This window comes from Phoenix dactylifera, chromosome 14, assembly GCF_051530095.1.
Source record: "Phoenix dactylifera cultivar Ajwa chromosome 14, Ajwa_hap1_PhDact_Kaust_v1.1, whole genome shotgun sequence".
In the NCBI taxonomy this organism is placed as follows: Eukaryota; Viridiplantae; Streptophyta; class Magnoliopsida; order Arecales; family Arecaceae; genus Phoenix; species Phoenix dactylifera.
This window is the reverse complement of record NC_143203.1, coordinates 1688215-1709430: the sequence shown is the minus strand read 5'-3', so window position 1 is coordinate 1709430 and position 21216 is coordinate 1688215. Positions and strand designations below refer to the sequence as shown.

At 41.0% G+C, this 21216-nt stretch overlaps 1 protein-coding gene across 3 annotated transcripts in view; it reads right to left on the bottom strand.

Moving 5' to 3' along the window:
* Positions 1-3931: 3931 nt before the first annotated feature.
* Positions 3932-21216, bottom strand: part of LOC103710834 (condensin complex subunit 2) — a 43007-nt gene continuing 25722 nt past the window's right edge. For all 3 annotated transcript variants that reach the window (XM_008796735.5, XM_088710291.2, XM_039118973.3), the window contains exon 13: positions 3932-4509. In XM_008796735.5, the coding sequence (XP_008794957.3) occupies positions 4294-4509 (216 nt within the window). In that variant the 3' untranslated portion in view covers positions 3932-4293. The remainder of the gene's footprint in view (positions 4510-21216) is intronic.

The following is a 21216-nucleotide window of genomic DNA, read 5'->3' as shown; positions in this document are numbered from 1 at the left end:
TGAAAACTATTCTCAAACTCTGAAACTTTAAATGGAATGATTAATTAAGAGAAAGAAACAAAACTTAAGGGGCAAAGATCATATGGAACTTAACAACATAAATTAAAAACTTCTACAAAAGGGGGAGAAAGAATACTAAAATATGAAGGAATAAAAAATGATTCTCTCTAATAGGCCTCTTTTGAAATTTAATTTTGAAATTTACTCTGATCCCCCTTAAAGCTTGCTTGATAAATCTTGTGCTTCAATCATGAACCAAATTATAACTCTAATATTTGATGTTATTAGGACCACACTAAAATTGATTATAATAACTCTAATTTAATGAAAATGGGAAGAGAGGAACTAACTATTGTTATGTATTAAAATTTTGAAACTCTGGAATCCCAAATGGTTTGATCCATCAAAGTTGTATGATCAAAATCTCTGAATCTGATTTTTCATCTTTAAGCTCTTCAGTCCTCCTAAATATTGATTGGAACAAACTTGAAGTTGCTATAATTCTTTTGATATTTGATAAATTTTAGAATGCAACTTCTTGATACTGTCAAAAAGGGGAGAGAATAAGTTGAGTATATGCTTAATTGAATATATATATATATTAGCTTGGATTAAGCTAAATATTTATGAAGCAATCATAAAATATGTTCTTAAGGAACATATTTGTTTACTTCATGTTTTACATAAATGAATTAATTATAAATAAATTCTACAAGCACAATATGTTTTTATTTTGCATATAATCAAAGTTTTTTCATGAAAAAGGGATTGATTGTTGACCCAATGGATTGATTTTGATGAGGACAAAATATTTAAGTATGATACTAGCAATTTTGTGTTGTTAGAAAGTTAATTTGTTTTATAGGGAGCTCAGTGAAAGGTTAGAGAAGTATGGAGAAGCCCGGAAGAATAAATCTTAAAGTTGGAGAAGTATTTGAACTATTTTGAAGCTTTTGTAGTGGAGGAGTCGACCCCAAGTGAAGAAGAGTCGACTTCAGACTTACAAGAGATGACCCTAGAAAGCCACAGGTCAAAAACAAAAGACAACCACTTTCAGAATCTTTAGGAGTCGACCCTAAGACCCGAAGAGTCGATGCCAGGACTTCAAGAGTCAACCCCAGGGTTTTAGGAGTCTAGAACAGAAAGGTCGACTCTTCGGGTTTTTCTATGAGCACAGAGCAGAAATGGCCACCACTTTGTCGCTACGTTCGTTATTGGATAACGACAAGTGGACAGGACCTAACTTTAACAACTAGCTTAGAAAGCTTAAGATTGTGCTAGAGTATGAACGGATCCTTTCTGTGAATCCGGCACTTGAGCAGCCCGCTGCTAATGCACGGAATACAGTCAGATATACTTATCAGAAGTGGCTCAGCGGTCGTATCACTGTCCGTTGCATTATGCTCACTGCGATGAACGACAAGTTTAGTCGCAGGTTCGAGAATGCACAGTCGGAAGAAATTGTTCAAGTGTTGAATGAAACTTTCGGCATTTCCGACAACGTTGAAAAGCACAAAACTAGTTATGTTATTTTCAGCACCCGAATGAGGGATTTCTAGTAAAAATCAACTGAGTTAATTGTGAGCTCGGAAAAACAATGTTGCTATAATCTTAGATTATAGTTGAATTCTCAAGAAGAGTATCATGGAATTGGACATAAGTGCAGGGTTAGCACCAAACAACTATAAACTGATGTGTATGTAGTGTTTTATTTGGGTGTTTGTTATTTTATATGTTTACCTATAGTTCGTTTTTCACTTGCACACACATATTAAGTTTTTATTCTGCTGCATGCTGCTAAAAGTTTTTGAAAAGCCCAATTCATCCCCCCCCCCCCCCCCCCCTCCTCTCTTGGGCTGCATAGCTGAGTAACACACATCGAAATACTTAATGACTTTTCTTTAGTACTGTCATGGCAATCCAAATTATAAAAATATTTTTCTTTATCCACTATTGAGGTCGAGTATATTATAGTTACAAAAGCTTGCAAAGGACTTTTGTGAATGAAAAATTTTCTACAAAAGTTTGACCTTGAACAAGAGAAGTATATGCTTCACTATGACAATCAAAATGTAATCCATCTCTCAAAGAATCCAAAATTTCACTCGAGATCCAAGCACATTGATATAAAATATTATTGTATTCAAATGCTTTAGAGATGAAGTTGTCATGTCTTGAGAAAATCCATACTCAGATAATGGATCGGATATAATGATTAAAACCATGTCCGAAAAAAAATATTATTATAGAGAGAAGTGGGCTTGGTAGAATTCCCCACAAAAGTGAGGAGGGGGAGATTTATTTCTAAAGTAGGCTTGGTGGAATCCCCCATATGAGACAAGGGAGGGAGATTTGTTGGTGTGCACCCTCTTCAGGTGGGACCCGCATCATTTAATTAAAAAAAAAAAGGACAGAGAGAAAAGGAAGAAGTGGTGCATGTGGCTCATTTCGAGTGTTTTCTTTCACAAGCCATTTTTGTCTTGTTTGGAGAGAGCTGCAATAGTGATAACAAAAATAGAAAACAAACAAAGAAAAGGTCTGACGGTGAAAACAGAAAATTAAAAAAAAATGTGCTACTTTACCAGATGATCAAATTACTGATTTTTCACCGATTTTGATAAAATTTTAATATCTTGTTCCTATCAATAATAGATACAAATTGAACGGTTTGGATCTTTGAAAAGCTTTCTCTATTGGATATTTCAAGCATCCACATTTGGCGAGACTCACCCTTTATTTGGTTGTTTATTATTATCTTATTGATGATGAATGTTCATATTGTTGAAGCTAAGATCCGATCTTAGCGATGTTTGGGTAGCCTCTTGTTAAACTAGAAAGGATGAATTGTAATCTTATTATTCTAAATGGTGAAGGATTTTAGCTGGACTAGACTATGGTTTTTCGCTTCATATCGAAAGGTTTTCCAGATTTAAAATTGTGGTGCCTCTTGTTCATGGGTTACTTGATTATCTTATTTGTTGATTACTTATGTTGATTGTGGAAGATTATTGTTACTTGGTGAATTGTTATGATATTCCTATTTAATTGCACAAATAAGGAAGAGTGTTTGTGGCATTATTCTTTCTTGGCTCATTTTTTTTTTCTAACATTTATATCCATACTGCAAACAATTATATATAAATGTATATGGCGCCAAGAACTAAAATAATAAACCATTAAATCATGAGACATGAATTAAACTTTCAGTCAACAAGGAATAAACAGCAAAGTCTAACCAATCAAAGGCCCATATGTCAATTATCCCGGGTCGACCCGACCCGACCCAACACGGACCGGACCCAACCAAAATCCGACCCGACCTGACCCGAGCCGATCTTCAACTGGATCGGATCTGGGTCCAAAATTAGGATCCGGACAAAAAATCGGATCGGATCGAGGTCACTCAGGATCCAACCCAACCCGACCCATTTGCACCCCTAATGAAATAAAGGGGAAGGGTATAAACCGAGCTTTAGCTCCATAGTCACAACCCGTCTAAAGCAAGGGGCCAAAGTTTCAGGTTTCGAGTGATGTTATCCTTCAAAATATTCAACTTTCCACGAACCTTCTTGAGAAAAAATCCTAGAGAAGTAGAGGTACCTCTTCTCCTATGGGTTGGGACTTTCCTCATCTATTCCCAGCCAAAAAGAAAAAAAAAAAAACCGGGAAGCATGGGAATGTGTGTGAAGCAGCAGATGGATACACTGCAGAATCGCTTTCAATCTTTCATGGCACAACCGTTTCTCAACAAGATTAGGATGGAGACCGACCGCTTCTGATTATAAAGCCTGTGGGAATGTAATATCTAGTTTGACAACATGACAAACATCAGGACGAGTAGGGAGGCTTCGTAGTTCCAGCCCCACCTGGCCCAACTCCAGCCCTCTCACATTATAAACCCTGTATGTTTAGTACACAAGGAGTTTGTTGATGGATCCTGCTACCATGAGCAAATTATGCTGCATATAATTTGCAATGTGTTTTAAACTTATCCTAAGAAGCAGCTTTAAAACAATACTTCACATTACAACAATGGCTTGCCAAGTCTAACTAATCTCAGATCTCAATGACAAATACAAGTGGCCCTTGACAGCTCCATGAAGTCATTCCTTAGTCTGACACACTAAACCAAAGCAGCTTACATGAAGTAAACGAAATACATATGAAAACAACGCATGCTTGATTTCATATGAGCACATCATAAACCTCGAGTTCCAGTAGAACATACATTTTGTGGCTCAGTGTTAAAATATAAGTGATATGCTGTAGCTTGGTATGTGGAAATGTGAGCTGCTAATTTGAACATAACTTCACGAGTGCAGCAGAGGGAATGTGGATGTCAAGCTCATCTAAGCTCGGACGATCATGGATGCTCAAACAGTGCTCATTAGCTAAATGCAAGAGACAGATGAAAAACAGGTGCGGGGAGATATCCTTGGCTGGAGCTGTAGGGCAGTCACTTGGAAACTGAAGTAAGACCTCCCTTAGAGACACTGTAGCCTCACCTTCCTGAAATACATATAATGAACCATCAAATATGCATGAAGGCAATAATGAGATCAAAAATAAGAAGATCTATTTATAAACAAGAAGAAAAAAAAAGTGATTTTTTGATCAAGAACTTAACAGACACTTGTTCAAAATAATGTAGTAAAACTGGCCTCAAGTCTATACACGCAGGGAGAGTGTGCGCATTAAAGCTGCTAAATTTTAGCATTACAAGATTCTAAGGCCCTGTTTGGGGGAGCTTTTGGAGGGCCAAAAAGCACTTTCTGGCCCTCCAAAAGTACTTTTAGCTAAAAAATGGTGTTTGGTAATTTTTTTGAAAAGCTGTTTCAGCTTTTGCGGGAAGCTGAAAACAGCTTTTGGAAGGAAGCTCCAATTTGGAGCTTTCCGAAAATGCTGTTTTCAGCTTTTTCGGAAAGCTGTATTTTTGACCAAAATACCCCCATGTAAAAAAAAAATTCCTCCCCAAAAAAGGTTCCTCACCGCCTGTTCCTCTCCCAACCGACCCGCCCCCCCTCCCCCCGGCCCTGTTCCTCTCCCAAACCACCTCCCAACCCACCCGCACCCCCACCCCTCCCCCCCGCATCACCGCCGCCGCTGCCGCTGCTGTGCCTCCCTCCCCCCCGCCGCCGCACCCCGTCCCTCTCCCCCGCCGCCGCACCCCCTCCCTCTTCCCCGCCGCTGCAGTGCCCCGCCGCCGCACCCCCTCCCTCTCCCTCTCCCCCGCCGCTGCAGTGCCGCACCCCCTCCCTCTCCCCCGCCGCCGCACCCCCTCCCTCTCCCCCGCCGCTGCAGTGTCTCCCCGCTGCAGTGCCGCACCCCCTCCCTCTCCCCCGCCGCTGCACCCCGTCCCTCTCCCCCGCCGCCGTAGGGCCGCACCCCCTCCGGCGCCGTCGGCCACCGAGACTGCCGCCGGCCACGGCCCGGCCCCCTCCCGCGGCCGCCGTGGCCTGGCCCCCTTCCGGTGCTGCCGGGTGCGCGGGAGGAGAAGAACGGAGAAGGGGGCAGAGGAAGGAAGGAGAAGAAGAGAAGAAAAAAAGAAAAGGAAAAAAAAAAGAAAAGGAAATAAAATAAAAGAAAAGAAAAGAAAAGAAAAGAATAAATAAATAAATAAATAAATGCATAAATAAATATTTATATAAATGAATGAATGAATGAATAAATAAATAAGATAATAAATAAATATATTTCAATGGATAAAATAATAAATAAATAAATGCATAAATAAAAATATATATACGAATGAACGTATAAATAAATAAATATAAAGAAAAATAATGAGTGAGTGGCAAATAATCTGATCCTTATGATATTGATAAGTACGGTGAATTTGTCGCCATTGCAAATAGTTAAATAAAAAGATAATCTATTAAACAGATAAATAGTTATTTATTGTTGTATTATACTATAAATATATTATTATATTACATTATATCATAATACATTAATATGTAATGTTAAATAATTTAATATTATGTTATATTATGAAAAATTAATTTATACTAATAATATATTATTTTATACCTTTATTATTGTATTATACTATACATATTATATTATATTACCTTATATCATAATACATTAATATGTTATTTTAAATAATTTAATATTATGTTATATTATGAGAAATTAATTAATACTAATAATTATATTACCATTATGCTATGCTATGCAATATCATATTACTATATTATAATAATAATATTTTATATTACAGTAATATTATACTATATCGTATATTATGTATTAATATATGTTATGTTTTATCATGCTCTATTGTATAATACTATGCAATGTCCTTTATGGTAATTTTGTCATATAAAAGTACTTTCTCAGTTTGTTTACCAAACATATGTTAAAGTGCCACAGCACTTTAAAAATATAGTTACCAAACAACAAACAGCTTTTTATAACAGCTCTACTTCAGACAGCTCTACTTCCAACAGCTCTACTTCCAACAGCTCTACTGCCAACAGCTCCCCCAAACAGGGCCTAAATGATCAGCTGTACCAAACAAATGGCATAAACATTATTGTATCACAAGGCAAAAAGAATTACATGGTTGTCTAGAATATAGCATATATACACATATCAAGGTCCAAAATCTCACAAGTTTCAGAAATTGGAACAGACTCGCATGATCTTAAGGGCCAAATAATGAACAAAGTTTTAGCATTATAGTTTTGGCATATGCCTTAATAGATCATTCAATTAAACGTGTCATGATATGGGTTACAAGAGAAGTCCGATATAGAAGAATTATGCAAATGTGTCATATGAGCAATGGTTCCATGGAGCAAGCTAAAAATGAAAATAAAAAGATCAATATCGTTATGATCCCGACAATTAAGGGTCCCAGGAGGGGCAGACTAGGGGCAAACCTAACTTTTAGTTTTGTTTTTTCTTCCACAAAATAGCTGCTCCACGACTTGAACCCTTGCTTGTCATCCCAAGCCTTCTACCATTGCACCAAGCAAGGGACCCTTAAGCTTGTCACGTGAGCAGCACAATTAGGAGTATTAACTCTGTAATTATTCTGTAATTATTTAGAGATAACAGCTGTAATTATAGGTGATAACTAGGAATCAGGGATGGTTAATTCTCCTTGATTTACTTTCCATGCATAGCTGTCCTAATATAGCTATGTAATTATAGGTGATAGCTAGGAATCAGGGATGGCTAATTCTCCTTGATTTACTTTCCATGTATAGCTATTTTGAATCCTCTATTTAATGGAAAGAGAGCCTAGGAGCAAGGTATCTAAAATATTCTGACATGGTATCAGAGCCACTTCTTCCTAGTTTTCTTCGAAAATCTCTTAGCTTGTGGAGCTTCTTGTCCTAGTCCTGGTTCAAAGCATTCTGGTCTTCTGTCTGTCATCAAGGAGAAGCATGAAGTTGTCTGCATCAAGTTCACAGGGAGGAATCATTCGACTTGGGAGTTTCAGTTTCAAACTCTTCTTCAAGGTAAAAAGCTGTGGGGCTATATTGATGGCTCCATGAAGCTCCCAGCAGAAACTGAGGTTGAAAAAAGGGCTGAATGGATAGCCACTGATGCAGGAATTCGTTCTTGGATTCTCGGGTCTGTTGACTCTCATATAGTTCTGAGTCTTCATCCATATTCCACTGCAAAACAGATGTGGGATTACCTCAAACTTGTGTTCAATCATGACAACAATGCTAGGCGCTATCAGCTTGAGTTGGAGATTGCCAATTTCTCTCAAGGCAATCTGTCAATTCAGAAATATTACTCAGATTTTCTTAATCTACGGACCGAGTATTCTGGCATTGTTGATTCTGGCCTTATTCAAGCAAAAGTTCCTGCAGAAGGCTTGGCTGCTGTACACCAAGTCCATGCCACGAGCCAAAGGGATCAATTTCTCATGCGCTTGCATCCTGAATTTGAAGCTACTAGATTTGCCTTGCTTAACAGGGAGGTCCCTCCCTCTCTGGTTGTTTGCCTAGGAGAGCTGCTGCGTGCAGAACAGAGGGGAATTACTCAGGCTCTCTTGGAGAAAGATGCCAGCAACACTCCTCCAGTTGCATCCAGGTCAAGAAATATGAGCACGGTTCAGTGCTATAGCTGTAAAGAATATGGCCATATTGCTGTAAATTGCAGCAAGAAATTCTGCAATTATTGCAAGAAAAATGATCATATCATCAAAGAATGCCCCATCCGTCCTTCCAAGCCAAAGGCTTATCAAATCTCAGTGGAGTCTGCTGCCTCTTCTACTTCATTGTGTGAAGAATCCTCTACATCTGCTACATCCATAACTCCAGCCATGATGCAGCAGATGATTAACTCTGCTTTTTCTACTCTGGGTCTTCAAGGTAATTTCTATGACTCTTCTAAGTCTTGGTTCCTTGATTCTGGTGTCTCAAATCACATGACTAGGACCCCTGATATGCTTCAAAATATTCGAAAGTATCATGGCAATTCACATATCCAAACTGCTAGTGGAAACACAATTCCTATTACTGCTGTTGGAGATATTTCTGCTGCACTCAATGAAGTGCTTATCGCTCCTGGGTTATCTGTCAATCTTCTTTCTGTTGGACAGTTAGTTAACAATAGTTGTGCTGTGGTTTTCTCTCGTGATAGATGTATCGTGCAGGAGCAGGGGTCGGGCAAGGTGATAGTGAAGGGGCCTAAGATTGGGAGACATTTCCTCTACAGATCACTCAAAATAAGCCTACTGATGTGCTGTCTTTTGCTAGTAACACCGTTTGTAGTAAGAGTGAGGTTTGGCTCTGACGTTTGGGCCATCCAAACACTTGTATTCTAAATTATTTATTGAAATATGGAGACTTGGGAAATAAAGAATCTTTTGTTCTGTTCCTATTGAGTGTTCTTCTTGCAAACTCGGCAAAAAGCAAAACTCTCCCTTTTCCTTTACATGGTAGTAGAGCAGAAAAAGTGTTTGAGATTGTCCACCGTGATGTATGGGGTATCACACCAGTTCCTTCTCGTGCAAAATATAAATATTTTATCACATTCATCGATGATTACAGCCGATTCACTTGGCTATATTTTCTGCGCTCCAAGTCAGAAGTTTTTTCTACCTTCAAGAATTTTGTAGCTTATGTGGAGAATCAGTTTTCCACTTGCATCAAAGCTTTTCGAACAGACTCAGGTGGGGAGTATGTATCCTCTGATTTTCTGGACTTCTTGCAGCAGAAAGGTATTCTTTCCCAACGGACATGTCCTTATACACCCCAACAAAATGGGGTTGCCGAGAGAAATAATAGGCACCTGCTTGACATTACTCGGACCTTGCTCCTTGAGTCCTCCGTCCCTTCCAAATTTTGGACAGAAGCACTTTCTACTACCGTCTATGTTATTAATAGGCTGCCCTCTCTAGTCTTGGGCATGGACACTCCTCATTTGCGGCTCTTTGGCAAGGATCCACAGTACCAGGATCTTCATATCTTCGGGTGTGTGTGCTTTGTTCACTTGCCAGCACATGAACGACACAAGCTCTTTGCACAGTCAGTCCAATGTGCCTTCATGGGATATAGTCCTTCTCAAAAGGGCTTCTTGTGTTATGATCCAGCTCTTAAGAGAATGTGGGTGTCTCGGAATGTGATTTTCTTTGAAAATCAGTCTTTTTTGCCACTAATCCAGTTTCGGATTTCTTAACTATTGATTTTGTTGCTGTCTTGCCTCCTATTGATGTTGCAACCCTTCCATCTGGACGTTTTAAACCGGTTTGGTTTATACTCGCCCCAGTACTGCACCCACCATAGCTGCGGCTCCCCCTGCAATTTCTTCACCTCCAGTGGAGCACAATGTTGTCAGTTCTGACCCTGCTACCACTGTTGTTCCTATGCTGGATGTTATCAACTCAGAATCTTCTACATACTATTTCTGAGGAGGCTGCTCCAACATTCTTACCTACTGATGTTAGGCGCTCTACTAGGTCTACTCGGCCTCCAGATTAGTGTTGGGCAACGGGCCGTGCCGGGCCGGCCCGGCCCAGGCCCACCGGGCCAAAGGACTAAACGGGTCGTGCCTGGCCCGGCCCGCTTATGAAGCGGGCCGTGCCTGGCACGGCCCGTCCAGCACGGAACGCCAGCCCGGCCCGGCCCCAGGCCCGTCTATTGGCGGGCCGGGCCGGGCACGGCACGCCACGGGCCGTGCCAGGCACGGCCCGTAACGGGCGCAAACGGGCCGTGCCAGGCACGGCCCGCAACGGCTTCAAACGGGCCGTGCCTGGCACGGCCCGCAACAGCTCCAGACGGGCCGTGCCGTGCCGGCACGGCCCGTCTGGAGGGAGGAGGAAAATAGCCGTTTCCAACGGCTATTTTCGGGAAAAAGTCCATTTTACCCCTCCCAACAGTCCAATAACGGCTGAATTGAGGGGTATTTTGGAAAAAAAAAATTTTGGGCTTCTATAAATAGCCCATTCCTCCCTCATTCTCACCACACCAAACCTCTCCTTCTCTCCTTCTCTACTGCTATTATTTCTCTCTTCTAAAGTGCTCTTCTAGCAATTTAATTTTTAGTTTGTTCAAGTGCTACACAAGAGGAGGTTCCTGTTGAGAAGAGAAGGTCGCTTCTGTTGAGAGCACAAGAGGAAGCTCGGAATCTCGGCTCTGCCTCTGCCCTCCGACCCTCTACTCAATTCCTCCTTGCGGTTAGTTTTTATTTTTTGAATTAATCATAGATATGTCATCTTTTGAGGAAAGTCAGTTTGGCATTCCTGTTTCTGAGGGAGAAGAAACTAATCCCCAACCCCATGTTCCTAGTTCCTCTAGAACTGGTGAACCGAGTGAAGATCAAACCTCTTCTCGTAAGAGAACTAGTGCTGTATGGAATGAATTTGATAGAGTTATGGTTGATGGAGTCTGGAAAGCTAGATGTAAAAAATGTGCCAAACTTTATAGTTGTAGTAGTAGTGGGGGAACAGGGCATTTAAAAAGACATCAAGAGAGTCATAGGATGCATGATTCTCATGCTCAAACTCAAAGTACCCTTAATATACAAGGGGGATTACTTGTAGGTAATTTTGCATATAATCATGAAAATCAAAGAAAAGCACTTGTAAAATGGATAGTTAAGGATGAATTACCTTTTAGTTTATGTGAATCTTTTAATTTTGAAGAATATGTTCAATTAAACCTACAACCTGCTTACAAAAGAACTAGTAGGCGTACATTTAGAAGAGTAGCTATGACCAACTTTTTAGCAATGAAACAAAATTTAATTGAAACACTTTCTACTTTAAATGTAAAAATTTCATTAACTTCTGATATTTGGTCAGCATCTGTAGGTAGTAATTGTTTTATTGCCATTACTGCTCATTATATTGATAATGATTGGCAATTAAATAAACGTATTCTTGCTTTTCGTGCTTTTGATTTTCCACATTCTGGGCAACAAATTTCAAATATTATTTATCAAACTGCATGTTCATATAATATTAATGATAAAATTATGTCTATTACTTTTGATAATGCATCTAATAATAATTCTGTTGTTGCATTATTAAAAGACTCATTGCATCCCATATTAGATGGAAATTTACTGCATATTAGATGTGCATGTCATATCTTAAATTTTTCTGTTCAAGCTGGCATGGGCATGATTCAAGATGTGATTTCAAAAATTAGAAATGCAGTTTCTTTTATTCATGCTTCAAGATCAAGACTTCAAGAATTTAAGGAATTATGCATAAATCATGGTAAACGTTTTAAAAAATTTAAACTTGATGTAATTACTCGTTGGAACTCCACATATAGCATGATACATGATGCATACCCATATAAAAACTTATTAAGTGCATATATTAATGATCGTGGATTAGGCTTTACATTGTCTGAAACTGATTGGAATAAAGAAAAAATTTTGGAAGATTTTTTGCTTAGTTTTTATAATGCTACCAATGTTCTTTCTGGTATTTATTACCCTACTTCATGTTCATTTTTACAACAAGCATATATAATTAGTCAAAAATTTGCAGAACATAGATATGATGATGTTTTAATGCCTATTATTGACCTAATGGAATCTAAATGGAATGAGTATTGGGACAAGATATGTCCTATGCATAACTTAGCTGCTGTATTTGATCCTAGAGTTAAATTAAATGGCGTGCTAATTTTACTTGATGCATATTCTGAAAATATGAATCAAGATTCTGAATCTGCTAAAGATGAGGTAAAACAACTTCTTTATGATATTTATGCTATATATGATGAAAAAATTCGTGGATCTAGAACACAAATACAAACCTCTATTTCTTCTTCTAGTAGTTCTCGTTCGTCATCTATTTTTTCATTCATTGCACAGAGAAGACACACACATGCTTCAAGTTCCTCTTCATCTTCTTCATCTTTAAGTAGTGAACTAGAATTTTATTTACGAAATGATCTTCATTCTGCATATGATGAAAATCAAATAGAGAATCTAGATGTATTATCTTGGTGGAAGAGTGTTAGAAATCAATATCCTGTTATGTCTGCAATTGCACGCGATATTTTAGCTGTGCCGATGTCCACGGTAGCATCGGAATCCGCTTTTAGTGCAGGTCGGCGTGTTCTTGACGAAAAGAGAAGTAGGATGACGGGCGAAACGGTGGAGATGCTTCTCTGCTTCAAGGATTGGTTGGATGCTGAGGCAAGACTTCAAGATAAAGGTGGACATAATACAACATCCTCTGATGATGATGATACAAACACTACTGAAGACTGAAGACTGAAGACTGAAGAGTGAATACTGATTCACTGAATCACTGATGATTAGTAAGATTTCTTAATTTTTTATAATTGTACATTTTTATTGTATTCTGGAGGTCAGACCAAGGTCCAAACCTCGGCCCTTTCTTAGTTTCTTATTGTATTCTAGAGGTCAGACCAAGGTCCAAACCTCCCTTCATGTACCATTTTGATTTAAATTAATAAACTGGTAGGGGTCAATGCCAAACCCCCCACCATTAAGGTGGCTTTATATTCATAAATCCTTAGTTTTCAATATTTATTAATTTTTTTAGGAAATTTATGAAGCATTAATTTTTATCGGGCCGGGCCGGGCCCAGGCCCGGACCGTGCCAGGCCCGCGGGCCAGCCCGGCCCAGGCCCTTATGGGCCGTGCCGGGCTGGCCCGCGGGCCGTGCCGTGCTTGGCCCGCGGGCCTAGAGCGGGCCGTGCCGGCCCTGGCCCGAAGCGGGCCGTGCCGGGCTCGGCCCGCGGGCCAGTACCCTGTGACCCAGCACGGCCCTCTCAAATGGGCCGTGCCAGGCACGGCCCGGCACTGTAGCAAGCGGGCCGTGCCAGGCACGGCCCGCTTCGTGCCGGGCCGTGCCGGGCCGTGGGCGGCCCGGCCCAGTGCCCAACTCTACTCCAGATAGATATGGCTTCTCTCATAACTGCCTCTCTGCAACTCCGGCCAACATTGCAGTCCCTACTTATTATTCTCAAGCTGCGAACGAAGAGTGTTGGAGACTTGCTATGCAAGAGGAACTTGATGCTCTCGCAGCCAACAACACTTGAAAGCTTGTCCCTTGTCCTACCACAGTCAAGCCTCTCGGATGTAAGTGGTTTTTTTCTGTTAAACTTCGATCTGATGGGTCTGTGGACAGATATAAGGCAAGGCTGGTTGCTTTAGGCAATAAACAAGAATATGGAGTGGATTACGAAGAAACCTTTGCCCCGGTTGCCAAGATGACCACTGTTCGTCTTGTTCTTGCTATAGCCGCCTCTCAAAGCTGGCCCATTCATCAGATGGACGTCAAAAATGTATTTCTCCATGGTGATTTAAAAGAAGAGGTGTACATGAAGCCCCCCTCCGGTTCAGCAGCTCATCCTAATCATGTTTGCCGGCTGAAGCGGTCTCTTTATGGGCTGAAGCAGGCCCCTCGCGCACAGTTTGACAAGTTTAGAACCACTCTTCTTGGTCTTTCATTTCAGCAGAGTCAATATGACTCCTCTTTGTTTCTCCATAAGACTCCAGTTGGTCTTGTCTTACTCTTGGTCTACGTAGATGATATTGTGATCACGGGTACTGACTCTCTTCTCATTCAGCAGCTGCAACAGAACCTTCAGAACTCTTTTCATATGAAAGATCTTGGCCACGTAACCTATTTTCTTGGTCTTGAAGTCCACCGCAGCTCCACAAGAGTGTATCTCAATCAGCATAAGTATGCCCTCGATTTGATCAACCTGGCTCATCTCCAAGATACTGCCTCTATCGATACTCCTCCTGAGCTTAATGTGAAATATCGTCGAGATGAAGGAGACCTTCTAGATAATCCTACTATTTATCGTAAGCTGGTAGGCAGCTTGGTCTACTTGACCATCACAAGGCCAGATATCTCCTTTGTCGTACAACAAGTCAGCCAGTTCATGCAGAATCCTAGACACCTACACTTAGCTACTGTCCGCAGAATCATCCGATACATCAGAGGGACTCCTACACGTGGTCTGTTCTTCCCTACTGGCACTACACTTTATTTGATCGGCTATAGTGATGCCGATTATACAGGATGTCCAGATACCTGTCGCTCTACCACAAGATGGTGCATGTTTCTTGGTGATGCACTTATCTCCTGGAAAAGTAAGAAACAGGACATGGTTTCCAAATCCTCGACCGAATCTGAATATTGAGCAATGTCTGCTGCCTGCTCCGAGATCATTTGGCTCCGAGAACTCCTCTCTGAACTTGGTTTCCCACAGCACAATCCCACTCCCTTACATGCAGATAATACTAGTGCCATCCGAACTGTAAATAATCTTATTTATCATGAGCGCACCAAACATATTGAAGTGAATTGCCACTATATTCGACAGGCCTTTGATCGCAATGTGATCAGCCTTCCCTATGTTCCCACGGATCTCCAGGTTGCAGATATTCTCACCAAGGCCTTGCCGTGACACAGACACTAGTTTCTTGTAAACAAATTGTTACTTGTTAATCAACCAGCATCAATTTGAGAGGGGGTGTCACGTAAGCAGCACAATTATGAGTATTAACTCTGTTATTATTCTGTAATTATTTAGAGATAACAGCTATAATTATAGGTGATAGCTAGAAGTCAGGGATGGCTAATTCTCCTTGATTTACTTTCCATGCATAGCTGTCCTAATATAGCTATGTAATTATAGGTGATAGCTAGGAATCAGGGCTGGCTAATTCTCCTTGATTTACTTTCCATGTATAGCTGTTTTGAATCCTCTATTTAATGGAAAGAGAGCGTAGGAGCAAGGTATCTCAAATATTATGAGAAAGCTAAAAATGAAAGCAAAAAAAGAAATTATGTTCAAAATGCATAGGCAACTTGAGGCATTACAAACCCAACATAGAGGTAGCAGTTCTTGAATTTTGGCATTTAACACTTGTACACCGATGACTAATGCAATAATGATATAGTAAAGGAAGTATCATACAGGCAAAGCTAAGAGGGGCATGCATCTAAGAAGCGGGAACCAGATTACTTTGCCTAAGTAAAATGGTGGACTTGGGATAGGGGAAGTTAAGAAGATGAAGACCGCCCTCATAGCTAAAATAGTTGGCAAGTTTTATATACAAATGGAGAATTTATAAGCACTTTGTGCTTGAAACAAATACAATTTTCTAGATTCATGGGAACAATATCATTGTCCATGTTGCTGCTCTTTGGGCATGGAGCTGCATTTGTGAAAGCTCTTCTGATTGGTGATGGGGCATTTCTCTGTTCTCACGCAGCCTTAGCTCTCAAATGTTTCTCTCAACAAGCGTCCTTTGACCTTAATTCTTCCCTTATCTCTGATGATTGTGAAGTGTTTGATCTTATTATAAATGAAAAGAGGTGGGGATGACTTCCCCATTATTCATTTATTCCCTGCTGAACTTTGTAAACATATCCTATCACTGTCTATTCTGATTGGCAATTGGAGAGAAGCTTTGCTAGGGCACTACACACCACTCTTCAATCATTATGAGATGTGTACCATTCTCTGTCTCTCTCTTAGTATGTCACCTCTTGGAATGGATGCTAGATGGTGTAAGAATGTTAAGGCTGCTCCTCGTGTCCAAGTTTTTCTTTAGAAACTTATCTAGGATCTACATCCAACTGCTGAAGTTCTTAATTCCTTTGATTTGCTTGTATATGCAACTTGTGGTCATGGCATTGGAGCCCTTGAGTAGTCCATTCCAAAACAGTGTGGGATGAACTAGGTAGAGCATTAGTCTGAATTATATACTGCTATTCTTGGAACGATTTCTTCTCTCTCTTCAATCTAGGCTACCTGGTAGGAAAAATATTGTTTCAACCCTTTTTCCTCCTGGAGAGAGAGATGGGCAAGTCGGAAAGCTGATTGGCACCTCTTTCTCTCATTGGGTTAATCAAGGAAAGGATAACAAGCCTAATGGCTATGTCGACTAGTTGTGTTGGTATGCCACCAATGTTGGACTGGCCAAAAATAGGATGATCAAGGGATAATGATAAAGTAGCATAGATTCAGTTGCCTTGACCTTCAAAAAGTTTCGCTACTGTCACACCGTCTATTTGAAAGGAGGATGAGATAGGATAAGGTATAGCTGAGACTACGATTTGAGTAATCTATTGCTACTCCTAATGGTAAATTAGTGTCCTAATGGTAAACTACAAGTGAGGAAAGTTAAAGATAAAGTAAATGTAATTAAAGATGAGCTGGTTTCATTGATGTTTTGAAAGGTCCATTGCTTGGATTACAATCCACTATTTATACTCAAAGATAAACAGTAGTGTAACAATCTACTTGGTGGTAACAACCAACATCTAACCCCCACTTTCCTTAACTCTAGTAACTAATGCCAACTACCTATGATGTCATTACGGCCAAATCTTGTATCATCTTCAGACCGATAATTAACCTCAATCAGCCTCGATTCATCATGTCTCCACTTGTCCTGCTCCATACTAGTTCATCCTAGTCGTTTCTCTTTATATGGCCTATAGAATGATCCTTCAGACCGATTCGATCAACCCCTTGCCACATTTGTTTACTTCAGTCTCTCAAGCATCTTTTCCTTTCACTCGTCCTTTAGATGCCCGCAAAAGCTTTATGCCTTGGCTCAGAATTCAAAATCCCTTACCAAATTTTGTCTCGAAGCCACCATGCATAAGTGATCCCCCAGACACACTCCGATAAGAAGACTTCTTCGTCTTTGCTGTTTCAGGATCCCGACAATAGTCGCCCACATCAAGTCGCAACCCAGCACGATCCGAGTAGCCGATCTTCCAACACCATTGCCTCACTTGCTCGGTGCCTAGGACAGATCGGTTCCTGGCAAGGAGACCCAATCGATGAGCTAACCATCAAGCATCTGCAAGTGAATGCGTCATCTTGATACCGCCGATTCAAATACCGTCAAGCATGGAGACCAATCGGTAAGCTAACCGACCTTTCCAGGTCGAAATGCACCAAGAAGAGTTTCGGCCCTTGTGCCAAAGGTTTGGCAAACTAACCAACCTCTATAGGTCGCAACGGCCTAAGTGGAGTTCTGGCCCTCATGCCAAAGGCTTAGCAAGCTAACCAACCTCTCTAAGTCGAAACGGCCCAAGCGGAGTTTCGGCCCTCGTGCAAAGGCTTGGCGGAACAAAAGGTCCCCAGTTTTGCATTCCAGGTGGTGGGCTGGAACGAAGATGTCGATGCACGCACACCACCGGTGGTGGGATCAAAAGCTGGATCGGATGCCCCGCATGCAACACAATGACAATCGGAGCAGGGGCTAGAAATATGAGACTCCTTTGCTGGCGCCATCGAAGGGGAAGCTTCAGAAGCTGTCATGAAAGCTGGAGCGGTCACAGGGGCAGCCACCGAAGTAAACTCAGAAACATCAGTGAGAGGGGCAGCCACGGGGGCCGATGGAGATGGGAGGGGCATCGATGACCTCCACCCCTGGTGATCCTCCTCTACCAAGCCTCTCCTCAGCCCTAATGATAGGGTTGAACGTCGTCGAGAGCCCGGCCTCAGTGGCAGAAGAACTTGTCGTCGCTCTCCTTCTGCCCGAGGAGGGACTACTTTCTCCAAACTTTGTCTTTCTCGAGGTGCTAACGAGCTCGTTCACCTTGAATTTCATTGGTACAAACACAAAAAAAAATAAGTCAATCAGCAGAGCGAAATCGGTAATAAACAGAATGAGATAAAGAGGTATACCAAAGGCAGAGCTAGGGCTCAAACCGGCATTTACTAAAGCCGATTCCTGAAGCAACTCGACCAAAGGTGGAGCCCTCATCTGGCGAAGTAGATCTACTAACTCCTGCTTTTCATCTGACAAAAATGGAAAAAGGCTTAATGCACACTTTTCGGGTGTCCACCGTGTCAAAAAAATGTCAGAAAGTCAATAAGGACACGAAGAAAAATTGACCCTTCCAAACATGAATGGATGAGGTGCCTGGGGGAAGGACATTGTAGCCTTTTTTATGAAAAAGGTACCACCACCCTTTATTTCAGGGAAGAGCCTTCACTTGGAAGATAGCTTGGAACATCCCCGCAGTATCGACGATTCCTTGAAGCCAGACAAAGCAAAAGAAGCCCACTATCATCCTTCAAGCATTGGGGACAAGCTGCCCGGGAACAAGTTGGAATTGAGCAAATAGTTCGGCGATAGCCGTTCGGATCGAAAGCCTTAACTCCGCCTTCAGGGACTCCTCATATAAGGCTATCCAGTTCTCCACGGGTGAAGTCACCTAATCTGAAGGACCAAGGTGCTCAAGAATGTAGTTCTGCGGGATAGAGAGCGCAACATGAATCTGGTCAAGATCAGACTCCCCTCGGAGGCTTATCTCAGTATCCAAACCTAAGGATACCTCGGGGTGGGTGTTCCTTCTAAGGCCATAGAGGCCTGATCGGAAGAGCTCTAACCTACCCCTTCAGCGTTGGAAGACCAACCTCCGTTGGATGGGTCCATAAACGGCATGCAAAAGGACAAAAGGAGACAAGGGAAAGGAAAAGACGTAGGGCAAGCCAAAACTACAGAGTAAGCCAGAACAAAAGCACAAGAAGAACGTCGGCTAAACCCCATGTTTGCTCTCTTCCTCTCTTTAGGTTCTCGAATAGGAAGCGATGAGATGAAAGGATTGGGGTTGCCACCCTTCCTATTCATAGAAGACTTAAGTGAACCATTCTGATATGGTGTTTCACCAACCTCGGCCACATGTCGCTTAGACGTTCGCCACAGAACGACCTCTCGGATCATCATTGAACTCCAAATAGTTGTTCAACTTGCAGGCATCCCTCCCATGATTATGACACTTCGGAAATGACAAACATAGTCACACCCCTCATAAAAGCAAGATGCGGGAAATCTCTGTTCTCCTACAAAAGGGCGGTCCGATTAATCATCAACAATCTTTGTTGGTCAGCCTTATCGAGGAAGCTACTTCCGCAATCCAAGCCAGCAAGCTCAGCTCGGCTACGAAAGTGAGGGGCAAGTGATATGCGTCAACTCATGTGAGGCGCCGACCAACCAAGGCTCGCCACGGAACCAGCACACCACCAGTCAAGGCCAGCCATAGGGTACGTCCAGAAGCATGCGGCCAAGTTCAAATTTCAAAAACTTCTGACAACTGACGACATCCTCACCGAGATCCCAAGTGATCCTTGAAATCACGCCAACCAAACAAGTGGGGCACGATCCGTGTGTGAAACGCCCATGCCCGATATTCGGAAAGTGTGGAGGCCTGCCAATCTTGGCCGACCACATGCCTGAATTCCAAGGTGTCAGGCTCTCGCCTTCGCCTATACAACCAACTCTCCAGAGGTAAATGCTCGAACGCCCTGACAGACTGTTGGGAGCCTCCTTTTACTCTCTGAGCATCGTCCTAACTTAAGCAACGGAGGGTCTCCCACCGGACATACTCCAGCAAGAGAACTTCTTTGTCTTTGCTGTTTTAGGTCAGAGCACGATCATAGACTGAGATCCTGGCAACAATCGCCCGCCTCGAGTCACAACCTAACACGATCCGAGCAACCAATCTTCTGGCACCATTGCCTCACTCGCTCTGTGCCTGGGCAGGCTGATTCCCAGCAACAACAATACCTTTCAAAGTACTCTTAGGCCCCGTTTGGCAATGCTTTTGGTGGGCTATAAAGTACTTTCTGAGTCTTCAAAAGTACTTTTGGATAGAATAAAGGTGTTTGGTAAAAAAATCGAAAAACTGTTTTAGCTTTGCCAAAAAGCTAAAATAGCTTTTTGGTAGAAGCTCCAAAATGGAGCTTCTTCGGAAAAACACTTTTAGCATGTATCGAAAAGCTGTTCTGATTTATAATTTTTTTTCTTTTTGGAACAAAATACACATGATAAAATATTATAATTACAAGAAGATTTAACTGTGTGCTAGAAAGACTTAACTATGTGCCAGGCTATATTAATTTATGCTAATAATTATAATATTTTATACCTTTATTATTGTATTATACTATAAATATAATATAATATAATATAATATAATATCATAATACAATGATATGTTATGTTATATAATATCAAATTATGTTATATTTTTATGCCATAGTATACAATATTATATTACTATATTATAATGATATTATATTATAGTAATATTATACTATATTATATTTTTTTATTAATATATATTATATTTTATTATGCTCTGTTGTATAATACTATGCAATTTCTTTTTGGTCATTTTGTCATACCAAATGTACTTTCTCAGGTTGTTTACCAAACACATATTAAAGTTCTACAGCACTTTAAAAATATAGTTACCAAACAGTAAATAGCTTTTTATAAAAGCTCTACTTCAAAAAGTTCTACTGCTAATAGCTCTGCTAAACACGGCCTTAAATCCTAATACCTAGAAGCTTTAAATTAAGTATATGGAGAAGGGCACAGCCATTGGTAGCTAGATATTTGCCAACCTCAAGCACAAAAGGCCTGTGAATGCAAGGCCTTGTAGTTAGTAGATTACTTCTACTTAAAAGGTTTCAACCCTCACAACCAAGATTTGCCGAATGGTACTATTACCCATATTGGTTGGCCCATACAGGGCTCGGTACCGAGACAGCGAAATCTTGTTTAACAGTAAATTATAAAATATTTTCTAAGTTGAATTACTCATGTTTTGCGAGCTTGATGCATAGTATTTTATGATTGAATATACATTCTTCTAGAATATTATATGACTCATGATCGAACATTTTGATTTCGATATGATTATGCTCAATTGATTTCGATATCATATGGTTGTATGTATCTTTTCATTTGGAGTATGAAACATGTTTTTGA